This window comes from Pteronotus mesoamericanus, unplaced genomic scaffold (assembly GCF_021234165.1).
Source record: "Pteronotus mesoamericanus isolate MK-2021 breed Mesoamerican mustached bat unplaced genomic scaffold, CSHL_Meso_final contig_78, whole genome shotgun sequence".
NCBI classification, from domain to species: Eukaryota; Metazoa; Chordata; class Mammalia; order Chiroptera; family Mormoopidae; genus Pteronotus; species Pteronotus mesoamericanus.
The window spans coordinates 3,234,280-3,260,486 of NW_026555258.1; the positions used below are offsets into that span (position 1 = coordinate 3,234,280).

The following is a 26,207-nucleotide window of genomic DNA, read 5'->3' on the forward strand; positions in this document are numbered from 1 at the left end:
CCCTGGCCTGCCAGGTGCTCCGAGCAGCAGCCTCCGCCTCCCGGCTCCCCCAGTGGCTCACGCCCCGCGCGGCCCGGTGGGCCCTCCCCACGGCCCTGCTGACAGGGCAGCCGCAGGGCGAGGGGCGACGGCAAAGCCAGGGCCCTAAACCGGGCGGCTGAGGGTGGGTGTTCTGAGGAACTTTCCAGAAGCCCCAGCCCTCTCACTGGCCAGAACCATCCCACAGCCACTCCCACGCGCAGGGAGCGGCAGACACGTTTCACTTTGGCCGGGCTGCATGGGCTCAGCCCTTAAGGAAAGGGGTGAAGCCACAGGGAGAGGGATGGACAGAAGGCACTTCCTTGCAGGGGCTGGGAGGTGACCCGCAGGGGCTGGGGCTGGGGGCAGGCCTTTGGCGCTGAAAGGCAGCTGGTGGAGTTTAATGCCAGTTGTAGCTGCTCCTCTGCCGTGCTGTGGCCTCGCCACGCTCCAGGCCAGGTTAGTTCAGCTCAGCCTTAGCTTTCCCTGGGGGCGCGAGGGAGTGAGGCAAGCCTATCCTTCCTGCCACAGCGGGCAGGGGCTGAGGAGCTGGCAGGGTCCAGGCGGCTCTGGGACGCTGCCAGCTGCGAGGAAGTCAGTCGGCAGGGAGGGAAGTCTGGGCGCAGTGCCCCCACCCTGGCCCCACTAGAACTGCCCAGGGCACCCTCCCTAGCAAAGGGCCTCGGTTGATGGGCCCCATCCTTTAGCACGTCCTCTCTCGGCTCTCGAACTGCCTCAAGGGGTCCCTTGGCCATCCCCTGTGCCCAGCTTGGAACTCCGAGATCTCTGGAAGGAGGCAGCAGCGCAGGCACCGGTCCTGAGGTTCAGGGTCGCTGGTCTGAAACCGCACAACCACCCTGATTATTACTAGCGCCCGGCCTGGAAGCGGCGCCCTAGCAGAAGGCTGGGCCGGTCGCTTCCCTCGGACTGCCGACGCCCGCGGCGTGCTTGCAGAGCTGGGGACAGCCGAGGAAAGCGCCATCCGCTGGGCTTGGTTTTGTTTTTAGGGGCGGCACGGAGGCAGCCTCCCGAGTCTGAGGAGCAGTGGGCCCCTGGCAGGGCGGTGAGCACTCTTTCCAGCCCCGCCTGCGGTGGGCGGGCGGCCTGCTCTCATTCGCAGCGGGGCCTGGAGAATGCGGCCTGAACATCACGTCGGTTCCTTACAGCGCTCTCCTGGGCTCCTCTTTAAATCCCACATGAACCCAGAAAGAAAGCAGGCCCCAGAGGCAGCAGAGAGCAGATTCTTTACTCTGTCCAGTTACACACCATCAACACCCCGCCGCCGCACCCAGCGTCCCCGCTCCTGCCCCTTCCCGAAGGGGACGGTTAATACAAACAAAAATAGTTCTCTACAAAACAAAGTTTCCAGCCCTCCCAGCTCTCCTTCCTTTCCCTCCCCCAACAGATGGGGAGCTCCTGGGGCCCAGGCCTCTTTCCGGCCTGGCGGCCGGTGGGCTGCAAAGGAAAACGGAGAATATAAAGAGAATGAAGTCAGCAGCTGGAGTTGTAGCAGCTGGACTTCAGGTCCACTGGCTGAGGGTAAGCCAGGGACAGGCGCAGGGGGTGTCCGCAACAGTCGTGTGTGTGTGTGTGTGTGTGTGTGTGTGTGTGTACACACCTGGGGGTGTTGGGTGAGCAGCGTTTCTCCGCCCTTTGTCTCACCGCCAGCAAAAAATGAAATGGGCGGCAGGACATAGAAAAACTAAGACCAAAATAGCAGGCCGCTGGGGTCAGGACTCCTCAGCGCCCCCTGCTGCAGCGCCAGGGCGGGGGCAGGTGCCACGGAGTGGGGGGAGGGGTGGGGAGGAGGGCGGAGGACTCCGCTGAGTAGCACCTGGGAGCAGCTCTGGCCGCACCCTTCTCGCCGCCCGGCCCCCCCGGGCGCAGGGCCCAGGGCGCCCGGCGCGCGGACCTGCACTCGCCGCCGGGGGTCCTCCGGCGGGCTCAGCAGCCCAGGCGGGCGGCCAGACCCAGCAGCAGCAGGCAGCCGAGCAGGGTGGCGGGGCGCGGCGCGGCCCCGGGTGCGCGGTCGCAGTCCAGGCCTCCGTCGTCATCGGCGGGGTCGCAGCGGGCCTGCTCGCAAAGCACGCCGGTGTAGCCGCGCGGGCAGGCGCAGCGCTGGTTCTGCACGCAGGTGCCGCCGTTCTGGCAGAGCAGCTGGTCGTCGTCGCACACGTTGGCTGCGGGCGAAGGGGCAGTTAGGTAGGGTCGTGGTGACCCAGTCCACCCTCCTCCACAGTGAAGCTTCTGCAACTGGGGATGTGCGAACCTCCGGGGGCCCGGCCTGGACCAGGAGGTTATTGGACGCTCAGGGCGCACTTGGTGTGAACTGTCCCTGCGTCGATGGTAACGACAGCCAGGGAGACCTGGCCCCTGCCTCATCCCGCTACAGTTCCCGGCTCTCCCCGCTCCTGGCACCGGCCTTGGTGTGGCTGGAGCGCCCGCCCACCCTCTTAGCTTGGCTAACACGTGGGCAGACTCACTCCCTCCCTCTTCCGGCCAACTGCAGCCAGCACCCAGAACCGCTTTGCCTCCAACTCCTTTCCCAAGCAAGCTCAGTTCAATCTCTCTCGCGATTGGTTCCCACCTGACTCCGACCCTTTCCCCAGTCGCACAAGCCCTCTCCCCACCTGGACCCGCCCACGCGCCGGACCCTGCCTCTGGCAGCACCCGGCCACCCTCCTAAGCCCTGCCCAAGCGCCGGGCCCCGCCCCTCGCTCCGGCCCCGCCCCCACAGCACCAGGCCCTGCCCGGCCTGCCCGCGGGGCGCACTCACGGTAACAGCCCTGGCGCCAGTAGTGTGTGGGGAGGCAGTCATCGCACTTGGGTCCCGCGGCGCCCTCCCGGCACTCGCAGAAGCCGGTCTCGTTGCACCGATCGTGCACGGAGCCGATTTGGTTGCAGTTGCACTCTGGACGGACAGGGGCACCGTGTCCGCTCAGGGCGACTTGGGGGCACAGACCCCACCCCACGCGGCCTGCGCTGCACGCTGTGTCCGCGTGAGCCCGCGGTTAGACGGCCGGGGTCCAAACTCGAGGGAACACCGACTTGGCTCCCGGGCGGCCGCCCCGTCCCTGGCCCAGGCGCTGTGTGGCCTGGGAGAGACCCTTCCCTTCTCCGGGCCGCAGTCTCCCCATCTGTGACCAGAGCGGGTGGTTCCAAAGAGCTGTGACTCTGACAGGTGCAAAGAGCCGCATCAGAGGCCGGCGGTCCTCTGTCCCAGGGCCTGTGCTGGGTGAGTGTGGGGGGCAGGGATGTGGACCGCACCTGCAGGTCCCTCCAGGGCCACCGCAGGTGCTGCCCCAGAGGCCTCCAGCCTCCCCGGCTGGCTTCCTGGGGGCCATGCCCTGTGGCAGGGGCAAATGCCCCCCTCTGGGGACCCCTGAAGCCCAGTGCCAGGCCTGGGCGTCAAGGCAGCTGGTCGCAGTGGGAGGAGGGGCGCCTCTAATCGGATGTGGAGGCCTAGCCCTGTCCCTGCCACTGGCCACGTGACGTCCGCAGCACAGTTCTGTTTGGCTCACTTTAGAGCTGATGGAATTACCTGAAGGCTGCTGCTGTAATGAAGACCGACAGCTCCAGCTGCCTGCGCGGCCCCGCCTCTTCCAAGCCAGAGCTGGCCTGGGGGTGGGCACCAGGGCTGAGCCCTGGCCTCTACTGGAGACAGGGCAGGGGTGGTGGGTATGCTGGGTGTTTGGCTTTTGGGGATGGCCCGTCTCTGCCCAGGCCCAGGGTCCCCAGAGCAAGTGTCAGAGCAGAGTTTGAAAAAAGCAGCCCAGGGGTCACTGGAGGCAGAGGGAAGCTTTATGAACCGGGCTCTGCTTATAAAGCATTAGAATTTCACTGGAGAATTTCGTGGCTTTAGCCACAGAAAAGGGCTGAGAACTTTTGATCTGATCCATCTCCTGATTTTACAAGCAGACAAAGAGACGCCGTGAGAAGGGAATTGCCCAAATGCACGTAGCAAATGCATTCTGCCAGCAGAGGGCGCTCAAAGCCCTGCTCACAGCCTGGAGCTGGAGCTCGTGCGGAGGGAAATTGGATTGGGGGGGCGGGGCGGGCAGGGTTCCTGCCTAACGGAGCATTAGAGTCTAATGTCCAGGGGACAGGTGAGCTGAGATTAAGGGTGGTTTCCCTTCTTGGCAACGCGGTTTCCAAGACTAGCACTAGCAGGTCTTTGACTCCAACCAGTGGCTCTGAAACACCAGCGCCCCCCCGGAAGATCCAACCGGGACATGATCAGCAGAGCAGGTTCAGGAGGCTTCTGTCTTTAAAGAGGCCAGCGAGGCGCCGGCCCTGGAATGGGAATATCCACAGCCCCCCGCGGGGCTCTGACCCAGGGGCATTGGGACCTGCCTCACACTTCCCGGCCCGCGCCGCCCCCGCAGCCTGCCCGCAGCCTGCCCGCACTCACCGATGCACACGTTCTCGTCGTCCAGCTCGGCGGAGCCGTTGCGGTAGAAGCCCAGACGGCAGTGCTGGCAGTGCTGGCCTCGCGTGTTGTGTTTGCAGCTGACGCAGGTCACCACGTTCAGGAAGTCGATGTAGCTGCAGCGGTTGGAGTGGCCGTAGCACTCGCAGTCTGGGCCAGCGGCGGGGAGGGACACGGGGTCAGGGAGTCCAGGGAGGCGTCCTCCCTGCTGCCCCTCCCCCGTGCATGCCGCGAAACTGAGGCACAGAGAGAGGAAGGGCCCGCCCGGGGTACGCGGGCTGTGCGGCCTGGCTCGGGAAGGTGTGGGGAAGGGGCGGGCCTGCCAGCTTTGAGCCCGGCCCTGTGGCCTGGGCCCAGGGAGGGCCTGCAGGCAGCACCTGCCGGGCGCCCCAGGGGCAGGGTGCTCTTAGTAGAGATGTCAGGACACGCCAGGATGATGAGGACCGATTCATGCGGGAGGGATGGTTCGGGCCACCGCACTGTGAGCCCAGGGAGGGCAGCCCCCGAATTCGGGGTGTCCGCCACTGTGTCCCCAGAGGCTCAGCGAGGGACAGGTGCATGCATGAACGCTGGATAGGGTGGATGGAAAGGGCCAGAAGCTTCCTCCCCGTGCTGCTTTGGAAGACGTGTGGAAGGAGAATCGCCACCTGCCGGGCCCTGTCGTATAGGCCTGAGCTGTGCTGCAGATTCGACTGACACCGAGGAGGCCGCTGGCTTTGCCCCCTCCAGTCCCAGCCCCGCTTCTGACTCTGACTGGGGGACCCCGCCTCGGCGCCACGCTCTGCAGCGGCCCCTGGGACCCGGCGAGCCCTGCAACCGCCGGGGGCGAGGCCGCAAGGGTTGGAGGTGGGTTCCGCCCCCTCACGGAGGAGTGGGACCTGGTGGGAGGGTCACCTTCCCTGACCCAAGAAGGGGGGCCATTTCTTGGTGCCCCTCCTGTGGGGCTCAACACCTCCTTGAATAAGAAAGCCAGTGTGGCCACCCCAGAACAAGGAAGGGTGCCGGCCACCCTCTCTGAAACACCATGTGGGAATCTCCAGAGGACCCCGCCTCCCTCCAGTGATGGGAGAGGCAGGGAGGACCAGGGCTCAGGGGTCAGGGCATGGAGACCTCGGAGGAAGGAGCCTCTGTGAGGGGCCTCCTGGACCGGCCCCCTTTACCTTGTCCGTCCAGGGACGAAAAGGCGGGGCGTCCTCCAAGTGTCCCCAAGGAGTAGTGAGGGTGACCCCTGTGTCCCAGATCGGGCTTCAACCAAGACAAGCCCCGGGGCCACACCTCCCGGGGGAGCTGGGACAGGCTCTTCACAGCAGCTGCTCTGCCTGCCCTGAGCTGCCCACGCCTGTGACTCACACCCGCTCCCCGCTCCCCAGGGGCCGGGCTGGAGGGGGAGAGGCTCGGGTTCACCTTGACCCAGCAGCCCTGGGAGGGCGTCTGGGCAGGATATGGGCCCTCCCCCAGCCTCATTTTTTTCCAGTGGCGGGGGGCGGGGGCGCAGTACTGGAGGAGGGCTACCCCGGCCCCGGGGCCTTCCTCTTACCTTGGAACTCCTCACTGGGCATCCCTCGAGGAGGTTTGGGCGGGGGCTGGGAAGGTGAGGAGGCCTGGGCGGGGGCAGCGGTGAAGGGGCCGGCCACTTGGAGAGACGAGAAACGCTCTTCCGTCAGCCAGAGCCCAGCTGCGCGGGGCGGGCTGTCCGGCCCGGGGAAGGCCCGGCAAAGCTCCTAAGGAGCCCTGGCGAGCTCTGGGCAGCTCTGTCACCTGCTCAGAGTTGAGGCGACAGAACACACCCAGGAGCGCGCAGACCCAGCCTGCCTTTGGTGCCTGCCTCTCAGGCTGTTTACACACCCAGCGGGATCAACCTGCCAATCCCTTCTCTACCCCCGCACCCCCCACGGCGCGGGAAGCACTCTGCGGACGCGGACAGTCTTGCGACAGGTCAAAAACATGGCTTCTTCTCTGCTCTCCTGTCCCCGCCCCCATCCCCAGCTCCTGGGAGCGCCACACCCAGTGTCTGCGGTGGCTTCCGCGCCTTCGGCACCCCCTCCTTTCTGCAGCTTCTCCCTGCCCCAGCCACGGCCAGGCCTCTGCCACCCACGGTTCCCCACCGGCCCCTGGCCTGGAGCACAGGCTGTCCAGGACCCACCCCGCATTTGTGGGCGAGCCTGCGGGGACCCCTGGGAGTCAGGCGCCCCAGCTGGCGCAGGGCAGAGAAGTGATGGCTCCAGCCCCTCCAGCTGTCGGCTGCGGGGGACTAACTGCAGACCCTCTCTCACCGATTCCAGCTCCGGCTCCGGCAGGTCCTGCCAGCAGAGGGCGCTCAAAGCCCTGCTCATGGCCCGGAGCGGGAGCGGTGGGGAGGGGGCCTGAATTGAGTCAGGAGGAGACTGGGTTCCTGCCTCACAAGGCATTAGCAAGTCTGATGCCCAGGGAACAGGGGAGCTGGGATGAGGGTGGCTTCCCTTCTTGGAGACTCGGGCAGGCCCGTGCGCCTCCTGTGCACGCCCATCCATGGCTACAAGCGAGCCCGTGTGCGCCTACTCCCCTGCAGGCGGGGAATGAGGCCCTGGTCCCTCCACCGTCCAGCCCTCCTTTATCCAACACCTCTTCCCCTGCCAGGGGGGCCGCTCACGGCCACCCCTGCGCCAGGCCTTCGCCCACCAGGCCTGCCGCCTGGACCGCAGGGACGCACTTCTGTTATCTACCCGTTGTGCTCGCAGTCGCCCCCTGCAGGAAGCCCTGGCACTCAGCGCTCCATCACTCCTGGGCTTGGCTCCCAGGCACTTGGGGGGGTGTGCGATTGAAAGGGGGTGATGTCACTGACCCTAAGCAGGCGAGGGGTCGGGTATAGCCAAGCCCCCTCCCCTCAGTCCCCTGAGGCCCCCTCCCACCCCAGGTCCCCACCACGTACACCTGCTACTTCCACTAAGGGGGAGGGGCCTATGGGTCTAAGAAGATCCCCCCATACCTTCTGCGCTGGAGGACACCTGGGTCCAGGGGGCTCTCTCCCCTGGGGGGACTGCTGTCGATGGCCTGATCCACTCTCGGGGGGGAAAGAAGAGAAGACAGCAAGTCATGCGAGAGGATGGGGCGAGGGTGTCCTGGGGACATTCTGAGCCCCGCAGGCCCCTTGTCAGAAGCAGCACTGTAAGAAGCGGCTCTGTCTACACCGGCCAAGTAGAACTAGGTCCAAATCCAGGAGAGGCAGCGTCTACACTGCCGCAGCCTGCGGCGGGCGCGCGTGGACCTGGAACCAGGTGGGGGCGCCTCCGTGCCCGAGCGCCTGCACTCTGGGCAGTACTTTCTGCAGCGGGGCGGCTGGGTTGGGAGCTCTTCTACCCTCCCTGTGTGGCCCCGTTCCCACTGAGGGCAGTGGCATCGAGTCCCCTAGCTGGGCCCAGACCTCTCTGTGCTGGTCTCTGGCAAATGGCTGTGAAGGAGGCACGTGCTCTGGACATTGAACGTGTCCCACGAAGGGCCCGCGGGAGGCTCCCTGTCCGGCCCAGTGCAGCGACGGCACGCCCTCCAGCGTCTGGCCTGCCTCTCTGGCCACCACCTTCCCTCTGACCCCTGGTTTGGGCCCATTTCCACTGGGGACACCAGCGTAAGTCAACCCCCAAACGCCACAGCGCCATCGCCCAGACCAGCTGGACACTCAGCCGGGGACGCCGCGGCCGGCACAGTCAGGGCGTCGCTCTGTGCCGAATTTCAAAAGGCAGACCCAGAGGACTGGATAAATCGGATTCTTTCCACTTCCAAAGGGATTATGTGGGATGCCTGCTGGTAGGGAAAGGAAAAGAAAATCTACCAGCTCAAAAGTGCGGGAGACTCTCCAGCTGGGAGCCGGGAGCCTTTGGACAGCAAACTGACGTTACTGCGGCGTTCAATGAGGGGACGCGGCCGCGGGGCCTTAATCCCCAACCGGCAGGGGCTTATTAGAGGCGCACAGAAACCTGCCCCAAGGCTTCTGGCTGTGGCGCCTCCTGGGGGGGAGGATTAGTGGTCGGGGGCGCCTTTTCCACCAAGCAGCCCCCGCCCTTCAGACAGCTTGATGTGGGCAGGAAGGAGAAATGTCAGGGCCAGCGGTTCGCGAGCCCAGCTGGACGCTGGCCGAAGAGCCCAAAGCACCTGCCAGGAGGCGCCTGGAGAGACTCCGGGCCTTTCCAGGGATGGGGTCTGGGGGCGGGAAACCCCCCGCTGGGCTCCGCAGGGACAGACTCAGGTGCACCCAGAGGACGTTCTCGCCGGGGCCTGCGGCGTGTGCCGAGGCCAGATGGAGGCCCCAGCTGCTCCGTGGGAGTCGGGGCTGTGCGAGCCGGGTTGTAACAGCCGCACCAGCGCGTGGCCCCCCACCCCAAGCCCCAGGCCTCGGGGCAATAGCAGTGGGCGGCCAGTGGCAGGTGGCGCCCCGAGTCGACAAGCCCGAGTTCGGGTCCTGCCCAGGTACCTCTTTCCCTTCCTACTTTTTCCTTTTCCAACAGCTGCATCGAGGTAAGTTTGCACCCCCTCAGGCCTGGCGCCTCTTCCTGAGCCTGACCGCCTGCTCCTGGGGGTCAGGGGAACGGCGCCCGCCTCACAGAGCAGCGAGCCCAGGGGCGGGCGGGGGGCGCCTTCATCATTGCCGAGACTTTCTTAGTGGGGGTCTTCCTCTCTCTGCTCTGCCGTGTGCCTGGTACCCCCTGCACCGCCTCAGAAGCAGCTCAGGAAAGGGAGTCCGGGTTCCTCGGTGTGTGCGCGGGGATCCAGCCTCCTGCCCAGACTGGCCACCTGGTGTGGGCAGGCGCGGCACCCGCCACGGCCAGTTCAGTTCCAGCCCGCCTGCCATGAGTTCAGCAAGGAAAGCACCGGCCTCGGGTGGCTGGGCCCCCTCACACCTGATCCCCCTGAGTGACTGCCCGCGCTACCGTTCTCTACCCCACAGACGATTTCTGGGCCACCTGGCCCCCCTGAAGCCCTCGACAGTCCCAGCTGGGCCTGCCTCCGGCAGTGCCCCCGCTCCCCGCGGAGGAGGGAGGAAGGAGAAGAGAGCTGGGCTGGGCCGCCCCGGGTCCTAGAGGGCGCCGGGCACGCACAGTGAGCAGTCTGGTGAGACCCCAGGTGGGACCACAGGGCCCTCCAGCACCCCAAGCCTCGAGCACGGGCGGTCCCACTTTGGAGGGGAATAGGCCCAGAGGGCCAGTGTTTCCGAGCCTGTCATTTGTGTGGCCCCCAGGGGTGGCTGCTCTGGCTGACGTGGGGCAGGAAGCCAGGCCCTGGCCTGACCTGAAGTGCCCCGCAGCCCGCATTCCAAACACCCGGCGCGGAGGCTCCCTGCGCCCAGCCTCCGGGGCCAGCCCTGAGGGTCCACGCCCAGCCCAGCTACCGGGGGGCCAGGCAGAGCGGGGTGCGGGGTGTCCGTGAGGGCGGGCGCGGGGCCGGGCCAGCCGAGACAGGCCCTGGCTTGGGGTGGACTCTGTGTGGCCTCGCTGCCGTGGGCCCCTCCTTCTAGGTCGCCCGTCCTCCTGGCCGTGCTGGCCTCAGCGCCTCCTGGGCAGTACCTTGGGCGGGTGGGAGGGGAGAAGGTTCCAGGAGCCTGACGGGAGCCCTGAGCACCCCGGCTGCAGCCGGAGGCCCCGTGCTCTCGTGGCTGTGGGGTCCTAGTATCTCAAGAGCCAAGCCCGCCTTCCCCAGGGCTGGTGACCCCACCTCATCAGAGCGTATCACGCGAGAGGCGGGGGCGCGGCAGGAGCTGGGAGAGGCGGGGCGCCCGGGCTGTACCTGGGCATCCTCTGTGGGCTGTGCGCTGCTGGGGGCCGCGGGGGCCCGAGGATGCAAAGGGGACAGGAGTGGTCGGGCCCCCCCGCGTGGCCACAGGGGCTTTGGGGTTGGGGCCTTTTGGGGACCTGCTGATGCCTGTGAGAGGCGGGAAGCGAGGGAGGGCGGGGAGTCAGTGGGTGCGGGGCAGAGACGAGCTTAGGGCCCCCCTGAGTGACCCGGGTCCCCTCCACGTCCCGCTGCCTCGGGTGCCCTCTTCCTGCCAGCGTCCCAGCAGGGAGCTGCCGGGGCCGAGCGTGGCCCCGAGGAACTCTGGTGGAGGGAGGCCGTGCCCCGAAAAGCATTTCTGAGATTGCTTGACCCAGGCGGGTGTTCCCGGGGCAGACGCAATGCCCGCCGAGTGCTGGGGCGAAATGAGACACCACAACCGTCCCAATGAGCCAGCGCCTGATTCGAGCGTGGGGGGCGGGGGGGGGGGCGGCGGCACGGAGTGTGGCGATGGCTTCCTGGTGACGGCTTCCTGGCCATCTGCTGGGCGCCCCTGCCCCCCCCGCCCCCACACGCCTTCCTCCTCGAGCTCTCGGACGCCCCGTCCCTGCTGCGGGCGCCTGTCTGCCTGGGCGCTCAGGCCCCGGCTCACTGCCCAGCCTCACCACCGCTGGCAGCCACGGCGGGGACTCTGCTGCAGGTCAGGTCGGGGAAGAAGGTGACCCCCACCCTGGCCTGGCCAGGGCGGGGGCCGGGATTCACCCGGGGGTCACAGGGACCTTTCCAAAGCAGCACTAACCAAGAAGCCTGAGGGAGGGGTTGTGAGGGGTGCTGCGGGACCAGCGGAAGGGGACAGGCGGAGCAGCAGGGGTGGAGATGCACATGGCGCAGTTGTGGGGAGCGGGGCGGCCTGAGTGCCCAGCGGGGACAGGGTCCCCCGGCTTTTGTCTCCTGCTCTTCCCAGGACATGCAAAGAGGCTCATGCGTGGCAGGGCCCCGTCACTGTCCCCAGGACGGGGACCCAGCTGTGTACTTACTGCCAACGGCGGAGCCTGCAGCAGCACCTGTGGGGAGAGAAGGGTCACAGCATGGTGGCCAGAGGGACAAGGACCCAGGCCACCTCTTCCTTGCCGGGGAGGGGTCGGGCCGGGGCGGGAAGTGTGCGGTCCCGGCCCACGGGGAGCCCTCACTTTGCAGGGAGCGGGACGCGTGTCACTGCCGCCCGGAGGGCGGGGAGCCGCGATTAGCCCATTCTGCAGACAGAGAAACTGAGTCTCAGAGCCGTGACACCCTATCAGGGGCCATGCTCATAAGTGCCAAACACCCTGCTGGGGGTGCGCGTGCGCCTCTCTTATTTGACTTTAGCCTCTCGGGTCCCCTGGTGCAGGAAGAGGAGGTGGGGGCTGTTCAGGGGGGACGATGGGATGTCAGAGAACAGAAGCGTCCCGGGGGCAAGAGGAGCAGCCCAGACCACAGGGGCGGGAAGATCCAGGCCAGACAGACACTTGGGAAGGGGAGGGCGTGGGGATCCAGACGTGGGGTGGGAAGGGGCGGGAGATGTGGGGGGGGGCGAATGGCCCCCCAGGGGTTGTGGCTAGTCAGGGCTGTGTTCCGAGGGCACTGGGCGTGGGGCACTGAAGGTTCTGGAGCCGGGGCCCCAGTGAGGAGGTCGGGGGTGGGGCTGCAGTCAAGGACTTGGCCCCCGGGGTGTTGGGGATGCTTGCTGAGATGGGGACATGGGGTGGGGGGCTTGCTTCCCTCTGGGTCTCTGCTCTCCTGGCTGTTCCAGCCAAGGCGGGGCCAGGGGGCGGGGAGGGGAAGCTTTAGGCGGAGGGCATGGAGCGCGCCAGCCTCGCTCGGCTCCTGGAGGCCCTGGGGGAGTGGGGACAGGGGCAGCGACCCCAACAAGAAAGCTTCGGCTGCCCGTGTAGGGCTGGGGGGCGGGTGTCAGAGCCAAGCCCGGCCCGGCCTGCCTGTGCATCGCGGCTGTGACCTGCAGGGCCGTGTCTTGGTCTGTGGGGCTCCAGAGACCCTGGAGGATCCTTCTGGAAGGAGAGTGGGGCACAGGGAGGAGGCGGGGAGGAGGGAGGGGGAGGTCCGCAGGACAGGTGACCATCAGTGAGGTTGCCAGTCAGAGAGGACGTGACAGGGACCGGAGAAAGGGCTCAGAGCAGTTCAGGCGGCAAGGAGCAGGGCGGGCACCTGGGAGGAGGGCACCCGAGGGGCCGGGGAGTCCGCGCCCAGAGTGCGCCCTGCACCTTGAAAGCCCCGTGCACTGTGAGCGTCCAGCAAGGCCCCCCCAAAGGCCTTTGGCCCCACCCGCCCAGGACGCACACGATGTGCCGGTCACAGCCTCACAGGGAGGCTCTCAGCTCTGATCAGACCGAAGTTGCCCAAATCTTGCACGGGTAGGTCGGAGGGGCTCCTGCAATGTGCCCAGGCAGGCGGGTGGCCGTCCAGGTGCCAGAGGCCACTGCCCAGCGCTGGCTTTGGAGCCAAGTCTGGTGAAGCTCAGGGGGGCACAGAGGGCGCTGGGCCCCAGTGGGTCTGTCTGGAGAGGGGGCCACACTAAGGCCACCGCGGGGCTGTTGCAGGGCTAAGGAGGAAGCTGTGCTGAGCGTGGCCTCTCAGGCGTCACCGAAGTCACTCGGGGTGGGTCAGGAAGAGCCCCGCCCCAGCCAGCCCGGGCCCTCGTCCCCTGCGGCTCGGGGTGCCCTGAACTCCGGGGTTGCGGGGCGGGGAGGCCATGGCCTTGCTGGCTGGAGGTCGGGGCCCAGCGGCCGGGGCACGGCGGCGGCCGCCCTGCCGTACGTACAGGCGTTGGGAGAGCCGTGGGGCAGCGGCAGGTAGGAGCCGGCCCGCCAGGACCGCGTGCGGAAGTTCTTCCGGCACCTGCCGCAGTCGGGGCCCGTGGTGTTGTGCTCACACTCGCACTGCAGGCTGCCCTCGCGCACAGAGCACAGGCTGGCGTGCAGGTTGCACTTGCACCTGCGGGGACACGGGGACAGAGAGTCAGCGAGCCCGGGCACGCGGCCGGGGAGGCGCCGGGGCTGGTGTGGACGGGACCCCGGAAGCCCCCAGTCCCCCCGCCAGGATTCTCCGTCGGGAAGAACACTGCCCAAGGCCCCTCCCGCCGAGGGGCCCCCGCTTCAGCCCTTGCTCTGGACTCCCACGCGGCTGTTGGCCTCCCTTTGATCAGGGGTTTGAGGTTTACGACATCTCAGCTCGGGGCAGGGGGAGGTGACAAGGTGCCCTGGTCCCAGATGCTGCATTTTTAGCAGCCCAGCTTCTGATCCTCTGTGACAGACTAAAGTGGGTTGACAGGTAGCAGGAGCTGCTCCCCAGCTCCGGGGACCTACCTGGCCCCAGGCAGCATTTCCACTGGCAACTCTGGCCACACTCATGCCCTTAAGGGCAAATAGAAAAAAATGCCAGACTCCCAAACCCGTCAATGCATCCACACATGTATTATTCATTCATTCATTCATTCAAATATTTATAGGCAACCCGTTATTCCGAAAACTAGTAAATAAAGGGAAAGAGTGGAGGCTTTGTCCTGCCTGTCTTACTAAACTGTACCTCCAGGTAACCAACGGTTGATGAGGGGGTGTCTTTTTCATAGAAACATCCCAGTGAAGAACAGAAGGAATGATAGAATTAGAAGGTCACCAGATAGCAGCCCCGCTGGAATTAAAGGCTCAGGGCTCTGCAGTCTCGACAGCCAAGAATGTCACAGAGACGCTGCCGAGAGCAGCTTTCCAGACAGAAAAGACACGCCCCGCCCCGAAGCAGCCTTGTCAAAACAAATTGAACTTGAATCGGATCAAGCCTCTGGATCCAGCTACAAATGCGCAGGAAGGAGAGAGGACAGAGAAACATACTAAACAACACCAGGGTGGGGGAAGCAGCAAGACCCAGAGCAGGGAGCTGCAAGCCTGGCCTGGAGGGAGAGCCCAGTCGGAGCCGAGCCGCGGAGGCGGAAGGTCCCCAGGCGCCGCACGGCCGGCAAACCTCGCCTGGGCCTCGGGTCAAAGAACCTCCAAACTCACATAAACAGAATGTGTCTTCGTCAGACAGCTGGGAATCTGAACACTGACTATATTTGATGAATTGAATGAACGTTTATTGGGTGCGATGCTAGTGCTGAGGTTATGATGTTCGAGATTCACACAGAAACATTTACAGATAAATATCTGATGTCTGGGATTTGCTTCAGAATAACAGAAAGGAAGAAACCAGCAAGCGTCGCTGAAACAAGAAGGCTGTGAGCTGATTACCGCCGAAGTTGACTAACAGGTGTCTGGAGTTCGCTGCAGTAGGTTCTATTTTTGTGGGCGTGTTGGAAATCTTCCCTAATAACAATGCTCTATATTCTGATATTGGAAGATGTCCAAGATATACTTCAATATTAGTAAAAAGCAAACTGCGGAATAACATGTTTAATAGAATCCTATTTTATTAAATTACGCAAAGAAAAATATTTATAGGGCACCTGCTATGCGCCAGGCTCTGAGCTGGGGACATTCAGTAGAAAGGTCAACAAAGCCGCTGGGGCCCCTAGTCCGATGAAGTGCAGGGTCTGGCGGGGAGAAAACTAAAAAGTCAGCGATTGCGGGGGAGTCAGCGGATGGACAGGTGGAGCCCAGGGGACTTCTAGGGCAGTGGAATGGACTATATGACACTGTCACGGTGGACACGTGACATCAGACCTGTGTCCAAACCCACAGAACGACAGCACCAAGCGTGAAACCTGTTACTAATATACCAAAGTTGGTTCATCAGCTGTCGCAAATGTACGAACTAATGCCAGATGTTAGGAAAAGGGGAGGCTGTGCAGGGGAGGCAGGGGATCGGGAACTTTCTGTCCAATCCGTCCAGCTTTCTGGCCACCTAAAACCTAAACATTAATGCAGACTCTCAATTTACAAACAACAATCAGGCAAATCCTTAATTAATGCCCATTGTTCCAGGTGGCCAACGTTGCAGGAAGGAGCGGCCCGGGGGCTGACCCAGTCACTCGGGGGCAGGCGGCGCCCAGGAAGCTCCGCTTTGCGCCAAGGCCTGAGGGGGGCCCAGAGCGACTCTGGTGAGGAGGCAGGGCCTTCCGGGAGGAGTGAGACCCGAGGGTGAGAAGAGCGTCCCAGGCCGCAGGGTGGACCCGGCTCCCCCTCCGGCCTGGACACGCACCCTGTCGCGGCGTCACCGCACCACGGGGCTGGGGTCAGCGGCACGTGGCAAAGCCAGTGCTCCGCTCCCCGGGAGCCCCGATCCACGACCACGTGCGCACACGGGTGGGCAGAGCAGGCTCACAGGTGTGGGCGCACGAACCACACAGCTCGTTCTTATCATGTTATTTTCCGTGCAGACAACGGTACCCCAACTTTTGCCCTACTTCGTATACCGCAGGCCTCCGTGTGTCCAGCCCTGGGAAGGGACTGGGGTGGGGGGTGGGCAGGCACCTGCTGGCACTGGGGGCTCTCCTTTCTGGGGAGCCCGGAGGTTGTCCGTGGCAGAGAAAGGTTGTGTGCTTAACCTAGGCCGACATATACGACCTGCCCCAATGCCTTCACCCTGCTCCCTGCGCCCCACGCTCACACCCCGTGACGGGGCACACGCAGGCACGTGAAAGGCCTTGACAAACCCCGCAGGACGGAACCTGTCTGGCTTGGTCCCACAGGACTTCGTTTGCAAAACGTATTTGACCTTGAAAGGTTTTAGGTATTTTTTTCCCCCTGCTTTGCAATTCCCATTTACTACCCGACAGAGCTAGCAGAGAGGAGCACACCCAGCTGCGTGGGACCAGGGATGCACCTCCTGTCTCTGGCCAGGGACAGGGTATTTTTAGAGATCAGCCACATAAAGGAAAGCTGCCGTCTCAACCTCGGTGGGAACGCTGCCCTTGGCTTGTTACAAATGCGGGAAGCCCCGCTGAATCCGAGCGGCGTGTGGCAATGACGCCAGTGGGGAGTCTACAGGTGGGGGATGAGCCGCCCCAAGGCCGCGCGGTTGGTCGCTCCTGACCCGAACCCAGACGTTCCCCCCTGACCTCCCGTCAGCCCCGTCGCCCAGGGCTGCCTCGGCTTCTCCACCCTCCCCGGCGGAGCCCGGCATGAGCCCGTGCTCTCCGCCACGGAGGCGACAACCTCCCCGCTGGGTGGGGCTGCCAGGAGGAGCCCCCAGAGTGTGGGGGGCGCCTGCCACACGCACAGAAACAGAAACCCATCACTGCCAGGGCGTCCCTCTCTCCCTGGCTTTTGCAGGGAGCTCTGGGTGATGCTGCCTGTTCATGCACGTGCGCGTGCGGTGCTTACGCGCGGGGCTGACCCTCCTGGGTCTCTTTGGGTCCCTCTCTCCCCCTGTGTGTCTCTCTCCCCGCTTCTGTCTCTGTGTCTTCTCTCCTGGGTCTGCTCTCGCTTTCCTCTGGACCTTTGCACATGCTGTTCCCTTGCCTGGAAAATGCTGCCAGGCCCTCCCTCCCCCAAAGCTAACACCCCACCCCCACCCCAAAGCTAACACCTAGAGGAAGCGTCAGGTGCCAGGCCAAATGCCACTTCTCCAGGGAGGCCTTTCACACTCCTCCTCCAGTCAGCCGCTGCCACACACTCCTACTCCCTGCTCCCGGCGCGCACGGCGACCAGCGTCTCCCAAAGCGGAGCGCGTGCGGTGCGTGGCGGGTGCGCGCGTGGCTGGGAAACCGTCCCGACCGTGATCACGGGTTTCTTTTAAGTGACGTACTCACTCAGCGTGGGGTATTACTACCGAGGGGAGGCCACAATGTAAAAGTATATTAATTTAATTAAATTGTTAAGTAAGTAAATAATATGGGATACCCTCATGCAGAAGAAGGATGAACCTGCTTCACAGCAGCAACAAAAATAAACTCCCAAAGGGTCAGAGGCCTCAGTGGGTCAAAAATGGACCGAGCTGCCCAAACAAGAGGAGCCTGAAAGGGAAACGTAGGGGCAAATCGTGACTTTGGGTAAAGCAGTGCACTGTTCCTTGCACACGACACCCAAACACAAGCAACAGAAGAAATAAATAGATAAATTGAACCCCATCAAACTTAAGGACTTTGTGTGTCAGAGAACCATGAAGAAAGTAACAAGACGACCCCCAGGATGGGAGAAGAACTTTGTGAATTGATCTCTGATTAGAAGTATCTATCTATGCTACGAATATGACTTCATCAAACGAATGTGTGATGAACTCTTACAACTCAACGATAAAAAGACAAATAACTCAATTTTTACCAATGGGGGAAGAATCTGAATAGATATTCCTCCAGAGAAGGCACCCAAACGGGCAACAAAAGGTGCTCGCCACCTTTAACCCCCGGAGGCTGGCTGTGACCAGGACACAGGTAGCACCAGGTGTCGGAGAGGATGTGGAGAAAGCGAAGGTCGAATGGCGGTGACGCTTTGGACAGCAATCTGACAGGCCCTCCAAAGGGGGAACTTAGGCTGTTCACAGACCTGCCAGTGTCCCTCCTGGGTGTCCACCAAGAGAGGCAGAAACCCACGCCCACATGGAACCTTGTACGTGCGCACTCATGGCCACGTCACGCGTTAACAGCCGCAAGGGAGAAACGACGGGAACATCCATTGACAGAAGAACCAACTGCGGTGTACTCGTGCCACGGAATGGCACTGAGCCGTGAAAAGGAATGAAGACCGGACCCTCGCCCCATCACGGACCCACCTGGAACACGGACCCACCTGGGACACAGCGTGGTCCGCAGCCGGAGCCAGACCCAAAGGCCGCGGGATGTGTGACTCCATTCCCGGAGCATGCCCAGAAGAGGCAGAGCCACAGAGACAGCAGGCTTTTCAGTGGCTGCCAGGGGCCGGGGGGAGGGGGACCGAGGGTGACGGCCGAGGGGAGCGAGTTTCTTTTTAGGGTGATGATTGTTGGATGTGGTGAATACACGGGAAGCCGCTGAACTGTGCACTTACAGTGTGTGTGTTCTACGGTACGGGAGCTGGCTCTCAGGAGAGGTGCTCGATAAACACACCCCCACAGAAATGGGAACACGAGGGAAACGGCGAGCGTCACCTGGGCGACTGAAGCCCAGGGACAAGGTTCTGTGGCAACGCCTTCCCTGCATAGTTTGTACAATGTCTATCACGTCGTGTCTTAGAGAGGGACTGCGGGCAGGCGAGCAGACACCAGGCAGCGTCCTGAGACCTCCCCGCAAACCCCCACCCAGGCCTTCACAACAGTCCTGTGAAGACGGACCACCACTACCTCCATTTTACAGGCAAGGAAAAGGGGGCACAGAGATGCTGAGCAAGTTGCCCATGACCACACAGCAGGAGGGCCTTGCTTTAGGAAGGGTCTCAAGCAGGCTGCTGGGCAGCGGCCTGGGGAGTCTCCAGGGCTGGTCTGCAGACGGACATCGGCCCAGAGGCGACGTGCAGCCAGCCCACACGTCCCCCAGACACAGGCGCGGCCCTGCCGTCCCTCGGGCTTCCAGCCCCCTAGGGCTTTTTCTTCCCCTCTCCCTACTCTAGGGGCCCCGGGGAGGTGGAACACACGATGCAAACAAGCAGGCTCATACACATCATCTACCGGGCGCCCCTGCGTGGACAGGTGCTGTCCGGTGTGCAGGGGCGGAAGCACCTCTCTTCCATTCTACAGGAGAGGAAGAGTCTCGGCCCCGGTCTCTGGCTGGAGGAGGCAGGATTTGAACCCAGGTCCATCGGACGCTGGAGTGGGACCTCATGGCCACTCTGCCACCTCTAGCACTTGCCTTCTGTGGATTCCACGGGGGCGATGAAGACCCCCCAGGGAGAGGGCCCTGAGGCAGACCCTCCCCGCGCCCGCCGCCCGTGCCCGCGGCCCTGCTCCTCAATTCCGAGGCCTGGCCTTGGCGGGGAAACGCGGCCGCAGAAGGCAGAGGTCCCCTTCCTGCCGTGCCTTGCAGGCCAGCTCCCGCCGCCGCCGCCCAGACTGCCGGCCGCGCCTCCAGCCAAACCTTTCCCCTGCATCCATGGGACCAATTTTCCCAAGGAATTGCTTTCTGAATTTGACCTTCGAGAACCATCAATCTCACCAGAAAGCCATCAGCTGCGTCGCCTGCCCCCGCGACACAGCACTTTTCGGCTCATCCATCAGGGAGCATTATTTAATAATGAACAGAGGGGCCATGCAAGGCCGGTGCGCGGTCCCCTCCTGCCTCCGCCCACCTCAGAACCCCACACCGTTAACTCTTTGGATGGCGACGGTCTCTCTAGTGCGCAGGGGGTGGGGGACAGAGAGCGCGCGAGAGCGAGCGGAAGATGCTGAGTCAGCAGCCAGATCCGTGCCAGCTCCTGCTACAGATCTGCTGGGTGACCTTGAGCACGTCACTTCTCTGGGTCTTGGACCTTCGTGGCACCCCATGGGTCTCAGCGTGTCAGATCCTGCACGGAAGCTTCTGCCAGCGTCTGGACCATCCCCTGATAGTGTCACGGCTGGGCCAGGGCAGCTTGCGGTAGCGGCGACCAGGCTCGGGGGCTGTGCCTCCTGGTCTGTGCCTGGGGGACTGGGCCGTCCCTGCGTGGCAGGGAGGGCCCGGTCGCGGGCCTGACACACAGACAGCCCTCCGGGGGCGCCGGCTGCTATTACGGCCGCGGCTGTTGATGGCCAGCAAGCGAGGGCGGGCGAGCCGGGCGCCCAGGAGAAAGGCTGGCCCCACCCTGCAGCCCCTGCGCGCTTGGCCCCAAGGGGCATGTCCCCTCATGCCCAGGCCTCTCCCAGCAGCCAGCGGCACCCAGAGCAGATGCAGCTGGCATGTCCTCCAGGCCCCTGGGGATGGGGACACACTCACGTCTCCATATTAGAGCTCCCCCAGGCCCCATTGCCAGATTTAGCAAACAAAAATACTGTATGTCTCTGGTTAAATTTGAATTTCAGGTAAACAATCAATAATGTCCCATGGGACGTAGTTATACTAAAAAAATTATCCTTTATCTAAAATAGAACCTTAAATGCATCCTGCGTCTTATATGGCAACCCCCACGCTCCACCCCCACCACCTGCTTGCCCACGTGGCCAAGTCCTGGCCCTCTGTGACCCCTGACCTCTCCTGAGGTCTGCCATGGGCGCGCCCACTCCCCTCGGACGCTGGCTCTGCTGCCTGCCCACCAGACAGATGGCCACGGCCACTGGCTCCGGTAAGTCGTTCCTTTCTCTGGAACTGATGAGTCCCTAACGAGCCCCAGGGGACCACAGGAGTCTGGAGGCAGTGCCAGGCCTAGCTCCTGGGGAACGCAATGCCGGACACCCCAAGTTCACGGGAGGCTCGCTTGGCCTCTGCCTGGGTGGGGACAACGGGTATACTGACTTCACCCGCCCGGTCCATCTGCTGGGTCCGGTGGGGAGCCTGACAGATGCCCGGCGGGGTCCAGGACGGTGGGGGCACCGGCCAGCGCCAGGCCAGAGTGTGCCCGGCCCCGTGGGGAGGGGCAGGCGGTGCCCAGGAGTTGCCGGCAGGAGCGCCATCTGGACACGGGCCGGGCCCCATCGCGCCGTGAAAATCGTGAGCCGGCCCTTCCCTCCTCCTGGCGAGAGGAGCAGGGGTTTGGAGAGCCTCCCAGGCAGCGGGCGGGAGGAATGTAGGTCAACCCCTGGCTGCCGGAGAGAGATGTCATCGGCTCCTTGGGGGAAAACAAGGATGCGGGGAGTCTGGGCGAGCGGAGGCGGTGCCAGAGCCGGGCAGGGATGAGGGGGCGGCAGCCTGCTCCCCTCACAGGTCCAGCCCCGCCAGTGCCCTGGACACTGGCCCCTCAGACATGGGGGGCAGAGGTGGGCACAGGGGAGAGCCCAGGACCCTGGGGGTTCTTGGTAGCTGATCACCTCTGCCCAGCCACTTCCAGCTCATGAGCAGAATGGAGTAGAGGGAAGAGGGGTGCCCTGGGGTATTAGAGGGAACGGGCACAGGGGCATGGAGAACTTGAACCGTGAAGGCCTGAGGCCCCGGGACAGCAGAGGTGCAGGGCGCGAGGCCCGGGCGGCCGCAGTTGCCTGGCCCGACCCGGCTGCTCCAGGGTAACGCGGACACACGCCGGCCCGCGCTCCCCCTGGAACGTAATTGGGCCGGCAATTGAGTTCATTGGCCAAATCAAATTTGGGCGGCTGTGTGAAGTCCTTTTCTATTAAGTGCTTTAACATACATCGCCGCCTCCAGCCTATTGCTAAATGCTATTACCCATTACGGAGCCAGGGACAGCTTCCCAGCGAACAGGAGGCAGGCGGGGGGGTGGGGGCGGGAGTGGGCTGGGGGATGCCGGGCACAGCCTGGGGGTGACCCGGTGAGCACGGCCAGGTGGGGCGGAAGCGGAATCACTCCTTCTGCCGGGGCAGGCGCCACCCCCCGGGGAAAGGGCCAGCCCCCAGCAGCGGCGGGCGCAGGGGAGGGCAGGGGAGGGCAGGTGAGGCGCGGGGAACGTGCGCAGCGGCTGGCCGTGCAGGGAGCGAGCGCAGCCGCGTCCCCCCCACCTCGCCGCGCCTGCACCCCGGCCCCTTCCTCCTCGGGAAAGAGTCACCGGCAGTGAGGCTCCTTGGTCCAAGTAAGTGCGTTCATTGTTCGTGAGTGAACGAGTGGCGGGATCTCCCAGGTGTGCAGCCTGCCCACCTGGTCAGTGTGCCTGCCAGTCCCTGAGGCCTGCTCCCTCAGAGCTCAGAGCCGGGGGCAGGCCAGGCCAGCTGCGTAGGTGCGGCCACCGTCGCCTGGACAGTGCAGCGGAGCGCTCGTCTCCTTGAAGGACAGGGAAGCGGACAGAGGGACGGAGCTGTTGTCTGAGACACGCCCGGGGGGACAGGGAGGTCCAGGGAGGGCCAGGCTGTGTTCCAGGCAGAAGAAACAGCACACGCTGCCCAGGGAGGTGGGGGAAAGCCCGGGGTCCACGTGAGCAGAGTTACAGAGTGAAGACTTGATTCTGAGGCCACCTCGAAGCCACTGAAGGTCCCCATGCAGCACAGTGACACAGTGCAGCTGCGTTTGTGTTTGGGACAAAAATCCTCCACATGGAAGGGGCAAGACAGAAGGGCGCAGGCCAGCCACCTCCCCCAGCAAAACCCCGATGCGCGTGCCACTCCCGGGGTGCAGTGGTGACGGGTGTCCACGTTAGGAGCCTGCACAGCCTGGGAGATGGGGCCGGAGGGCTGGGAAGGAACCCGGGGAAGGGCATTTTCCCACAGGGTGGGACCAGGTCCCCAGGATCCCAAGCAATGAGCGGGCCACTCCCAGGGGGGAGAAGCAGCGAGACTCCCCAAGGTCAAGGCCTGCGCTGACCGAGGCTCCTGCGTGCTCGCTGAAGTGGGGTCACGTGTGTGGATGGTGCAGGGATGCGTGTGCGGCCTGCAGGGGGCGCACATGAGGTAGGGCCTGTGAATGTAGCGTGCTGGATGTGGGTTGACACGCCAGAGAGCCTTCGAAATGACCTGCCCCAGCCTCCCTCCGCTGAGGGGTAGAGAGCGCGGGGCCTGGGTTGTCCTCTGGGTTTGACCCGCCTCCTCCCCGTCTGACGGTCCTGACTCTGTCTCCTTAGCCCCAGTTCTAGCCCATGAGGTCCCGTGAGTCACAGAGCTGGTGGGTGGGCACAGGGGCCTGCCTGCTCATCCGCAGGGCCCCCTCCCCGACACACTGTGAGCAGTAACCTCTTGCGAAGCTGCTTTGGCCACGTCTAATGTTAAAGGGAGTTTCTCTTTCCAGCACACCAGCTGTCTGAGGAAGGGGGCAGGGGGCGGAAAGGCAGGAGCCAAGGTCTAGAGATTCCAGGCGGCAGGAGAGGGTCCAAGTGAGTGACGCTCCCAGAAACGGGCTGCGTTCAGGGGACTCAGTCCCGACACCTTGGAAGCACCGGGCTGGCCAAAAAGCCTGTTACGTTTTCTCCGTACAGCGGCTCTAGGAGCACGTAGTTGTCTTTAACTCCACTTGGAACCAGTTTGTTAGATTGTATGGTGGCAGCTGTCACATCAACGTGCATTTAAAAACCTGATCGAAATCGGTGGATTTTGGTGGAGTTTGGTATCATTTTAATAGTGGAGATGGAAGTAGATACCCACCATTTTTGGTGTATCATGCTCTATTACTTCAAGAAAGGCAAAAACGCAGCTCAAATGCAAAAAAGATGTATGCAGAGTGTGGAGAAGGTGCTGTGCCTGATCGAACATGTCAAAAGTGGTTCGCCACGTTTCTTGGTACTTTTGACATTTTGGCCAAATGTTCTTGGCTGGGGGGCTCTCTGACGCGCGGGAAGACGTTGGGCAGCCCCCTGGCCTCTGCCCAACTGGAAGCCACTAGCGGGACACAGCCAACGCACGCAACGTACCCAGGTCAGTAAAGTCACTGGTGAAAATGAAAAATGTGTCATTTTACGGAAAAAAACGTGACGGGCTTGAGAGCCCACCCAGTAACAGGCGCTCCCGGGCCCTGAGCGCCCGCCGCGTGCCCGGCCGGTGCCCGTGGGCGTTCCGTGGCTGCAACGCCTCCCCCCCGCCCTGGCAGGCAGCCGGCCCCGCGGTCCTCCCTCAGCTCCTCCGTCTCTGAGGCGCTTGCCCGTGTCCTTCCTTAGGAGGAGAGCAGTCACGCTGCATCAGTGCCAACCCACTAGCACCTCGTCTTATTTGTATCTTAATCACACCTGCGAAGACCCTGCTTCCCTATAAGGTCACAATCACCAGCACCTGAGTTCAAACTTCAGTTCATTTTTCTGGGGGACACAAGCCAGCCCCTCACCGATGCCTGCTACGTGCCCAGCAGAGCCGGGTGCTCCAGATCCAAAGGCTCCCACATTCGCCATCTACTAGGGAGGTGGGGATGGAAACCCACAGAAGGCAATGGCGGGGGGCGGGGGGAACCAACCTGGCACCAGGGCCTGGGGTCTGGGCAGCGGGAACAGGCAGGGGCAGGGAACAGCAGGTGCAAAGGGCCTGCCATGCCTTGGCCGGCTCCAAGCCTCCGGGACTGGAAGGCAACACACTGGGGCTGCTCAAAGCCCACAGCTTGTGGTAGGTTATCAGGGCAGCCCTGGGAAACTAACGCAAGTGCCTGTTAAAAAATCCTGTTGGATGAATGAACACAATGGTGAGAAAACTCTCAGAATGAAATCCTCCCTCTGCAAGAGAAAGGGGGGCGCCATGCTCCCAGCACAGCCCGGAAGGCATTACGGTGAGTGACCATCCCCAACTCACCCGAGGGCTCCGCACGTCTGTGACCCTGGCTGAACCAGGCCCCCGCCCCGCGCCCTCCTTCTTGGGAGGGGCGACACCTCCCAGGTGAGCAGACCAGACGGACACCTGGGGGACCCCCGCCCCCTCAGCCCAGCTCTGCTCCCCCGCCTCCAGCCCTCGGCAGGCAGCGCAGTCGAACTGCGCACGCCCGGTCTCCGGTGGGAAGCAGCGATTCTGCAACCTGGGCCAATTCAGTTCGAGGAGCTGAACTGCACCCAATGAAATCTCCGTCCCCAGCGAGCTGGGCTCATCTGTGTCGGGTTGAGAAAATAAAAAGCAGAACACAAAACCGACTCTGTACACATTTGGGGGTCATGGACCCCCTTTGGGAAGGAAATGGAGACGGGTCCTCCCCCCGGCCAACCACACGCCACACACCCCGCACTGAGCTTGGATTCAGGGGGCCCAGGGCCCTTCGGGCCCACGCAGCCCCCAGAGAGCCCACGGGCCGGCCGAAGGGCTCCGCGGGGCGCACTGCGGCTCTGCCGTGTCGTCGACGCCGGTGACGCCGGTGCCTGCCCCATGCTGACGGGGCCCAGCCGTGGCTCCAGACGCTCTTTGTGGGCCATCGCCCCGGAACCCCACGGTCGTCGTGCCCATCTTGTGGAGGTGGGGACGAGCCACGGACAGGTGCAGCGACTGCCCAGGGCCACGCCGGAGCCAGGCTTTGCACCCGCACAGTCTGACACAGAAGCCACCCACCTCTCGGTTTCTTCATTCTTTTAAAAAAAGTTATAATGAGATACACATAACATAAAGCTTACTATTTTACCATTTGAAGTGTACCGTTCGGTGACAGTAAATACACTTGCATGATTGTGTAACCACTATAGTTATCTGTTTCTAGAACTTTTACATCGTCCCAAACAGAAGCTCTCTGCCCACTCAACAATGGCGCTCCATCGTCCCCTCCCCCAGCCCCTGGGAACCTTTCGCCTACTTTCTGTTTCTACGCATTTAATCGCCCCTGCGCATCTCATTCATGCTACTGGGATCACGCGGCACCCGTCCCTCTGTGACCGGCTCATTGCGCTCAGCATCGTGTCCTCAGGGCTCATCCGTGTGGCAGCAGGTCTCAGGGTTCCTTCCTTGTTAAGGCTGAATACTGTCCAGTCGCGTGATCCGACCACGTTTTGTTTGCCCATCATCGGCGGAGGGACACGCGGGGTGTTCCCACCTTTGGCTGTTGTGAGTGATGCTGCTTCAGACACGCGTGTACACACATCTGTTCGCGTCCCTGCTTTCACTTCCTCGGGACCCCCGGGGCCTGTGGTGATTCTCCGCGGTTCTTGAGGACCCGCACAGCTTCCCCGCCGCGCCGCACCACCGCCCCCGCCCCCCGCGGCGCACGGGTCCGACTCCCCACATCCTCGCCAACACCGTCCTTTCCTCTTTTTCTGACAATAGCCATTGAATGGGTACATTCACCTACTTCTTAACCTCCAAGCCTCAGTTTCCTCACCTGTGCGCTGGGGATAGTGGTTGTCCCAGGGCGGGACCCAACGAGGAAGCAGGCGAACGAGGCTCAGGGTGCCCCCCCGCCCCCACGGCCCGCGGAATCGCTCCGCAGCCGAGTGACGCCCACCGAAGGAGCAAGGCCTGCCCGCCCCTCCCTCGCGGGGCCACAGAGGAGCCCGTGGGGCGGAATAGCGCCCCCACCTCCCTTCTCGGCCCCGTTGTTCCCGCAGAGCGGCAGAGGAGGAGACAGAGGTGGGGGGCGGTGCGCGCACACCGCGAGTGAAGGGGCTCTGACCACCACCCCCGCCCTCCCCACGCACACAGCCCAGAGCCAGGTCTCCTTCCCGCT

General features: G+C 63.5%; 1 protein-coding gene across 1 annotated transcript in view; it reads right to left on the reverse strand.

Annotated features, from left to right (window-relative positions):
- Nucleotides 1-1,962: 1,962 nt before the first annotated feature.
- NTNG2 (netrin G2) overlaps nt 1,963-26,207 on the reverse strand; it is a 51,773-nt gene continuing 27,528 nt past the window's right edge. Inside the window, exons 3-7 of the mRNA XM_054584191.1 lie at nt 13,002-13,174; nt 11,224-11,250; nt 4,430-4,597; nt 2,795-2,929; nt 1,963-2,198 (exon numbers count right to left, since the gene is read on the reverse strand). Of these exons, the coding sequence (XP_054440166.1) occupies nt 1,963-2,198; nt 2,795-2,929; nt 4,430-4,597; nt 11,224-11,250; nt 13,002-13,174 (739 nt within the window). The remainder of the gene's footprint in view (nt 2,199-2,794; nt 2,930-4,429; nt 4,598-11,223; nt 11,251-13,001; nt 13,175-26,207) is intronic.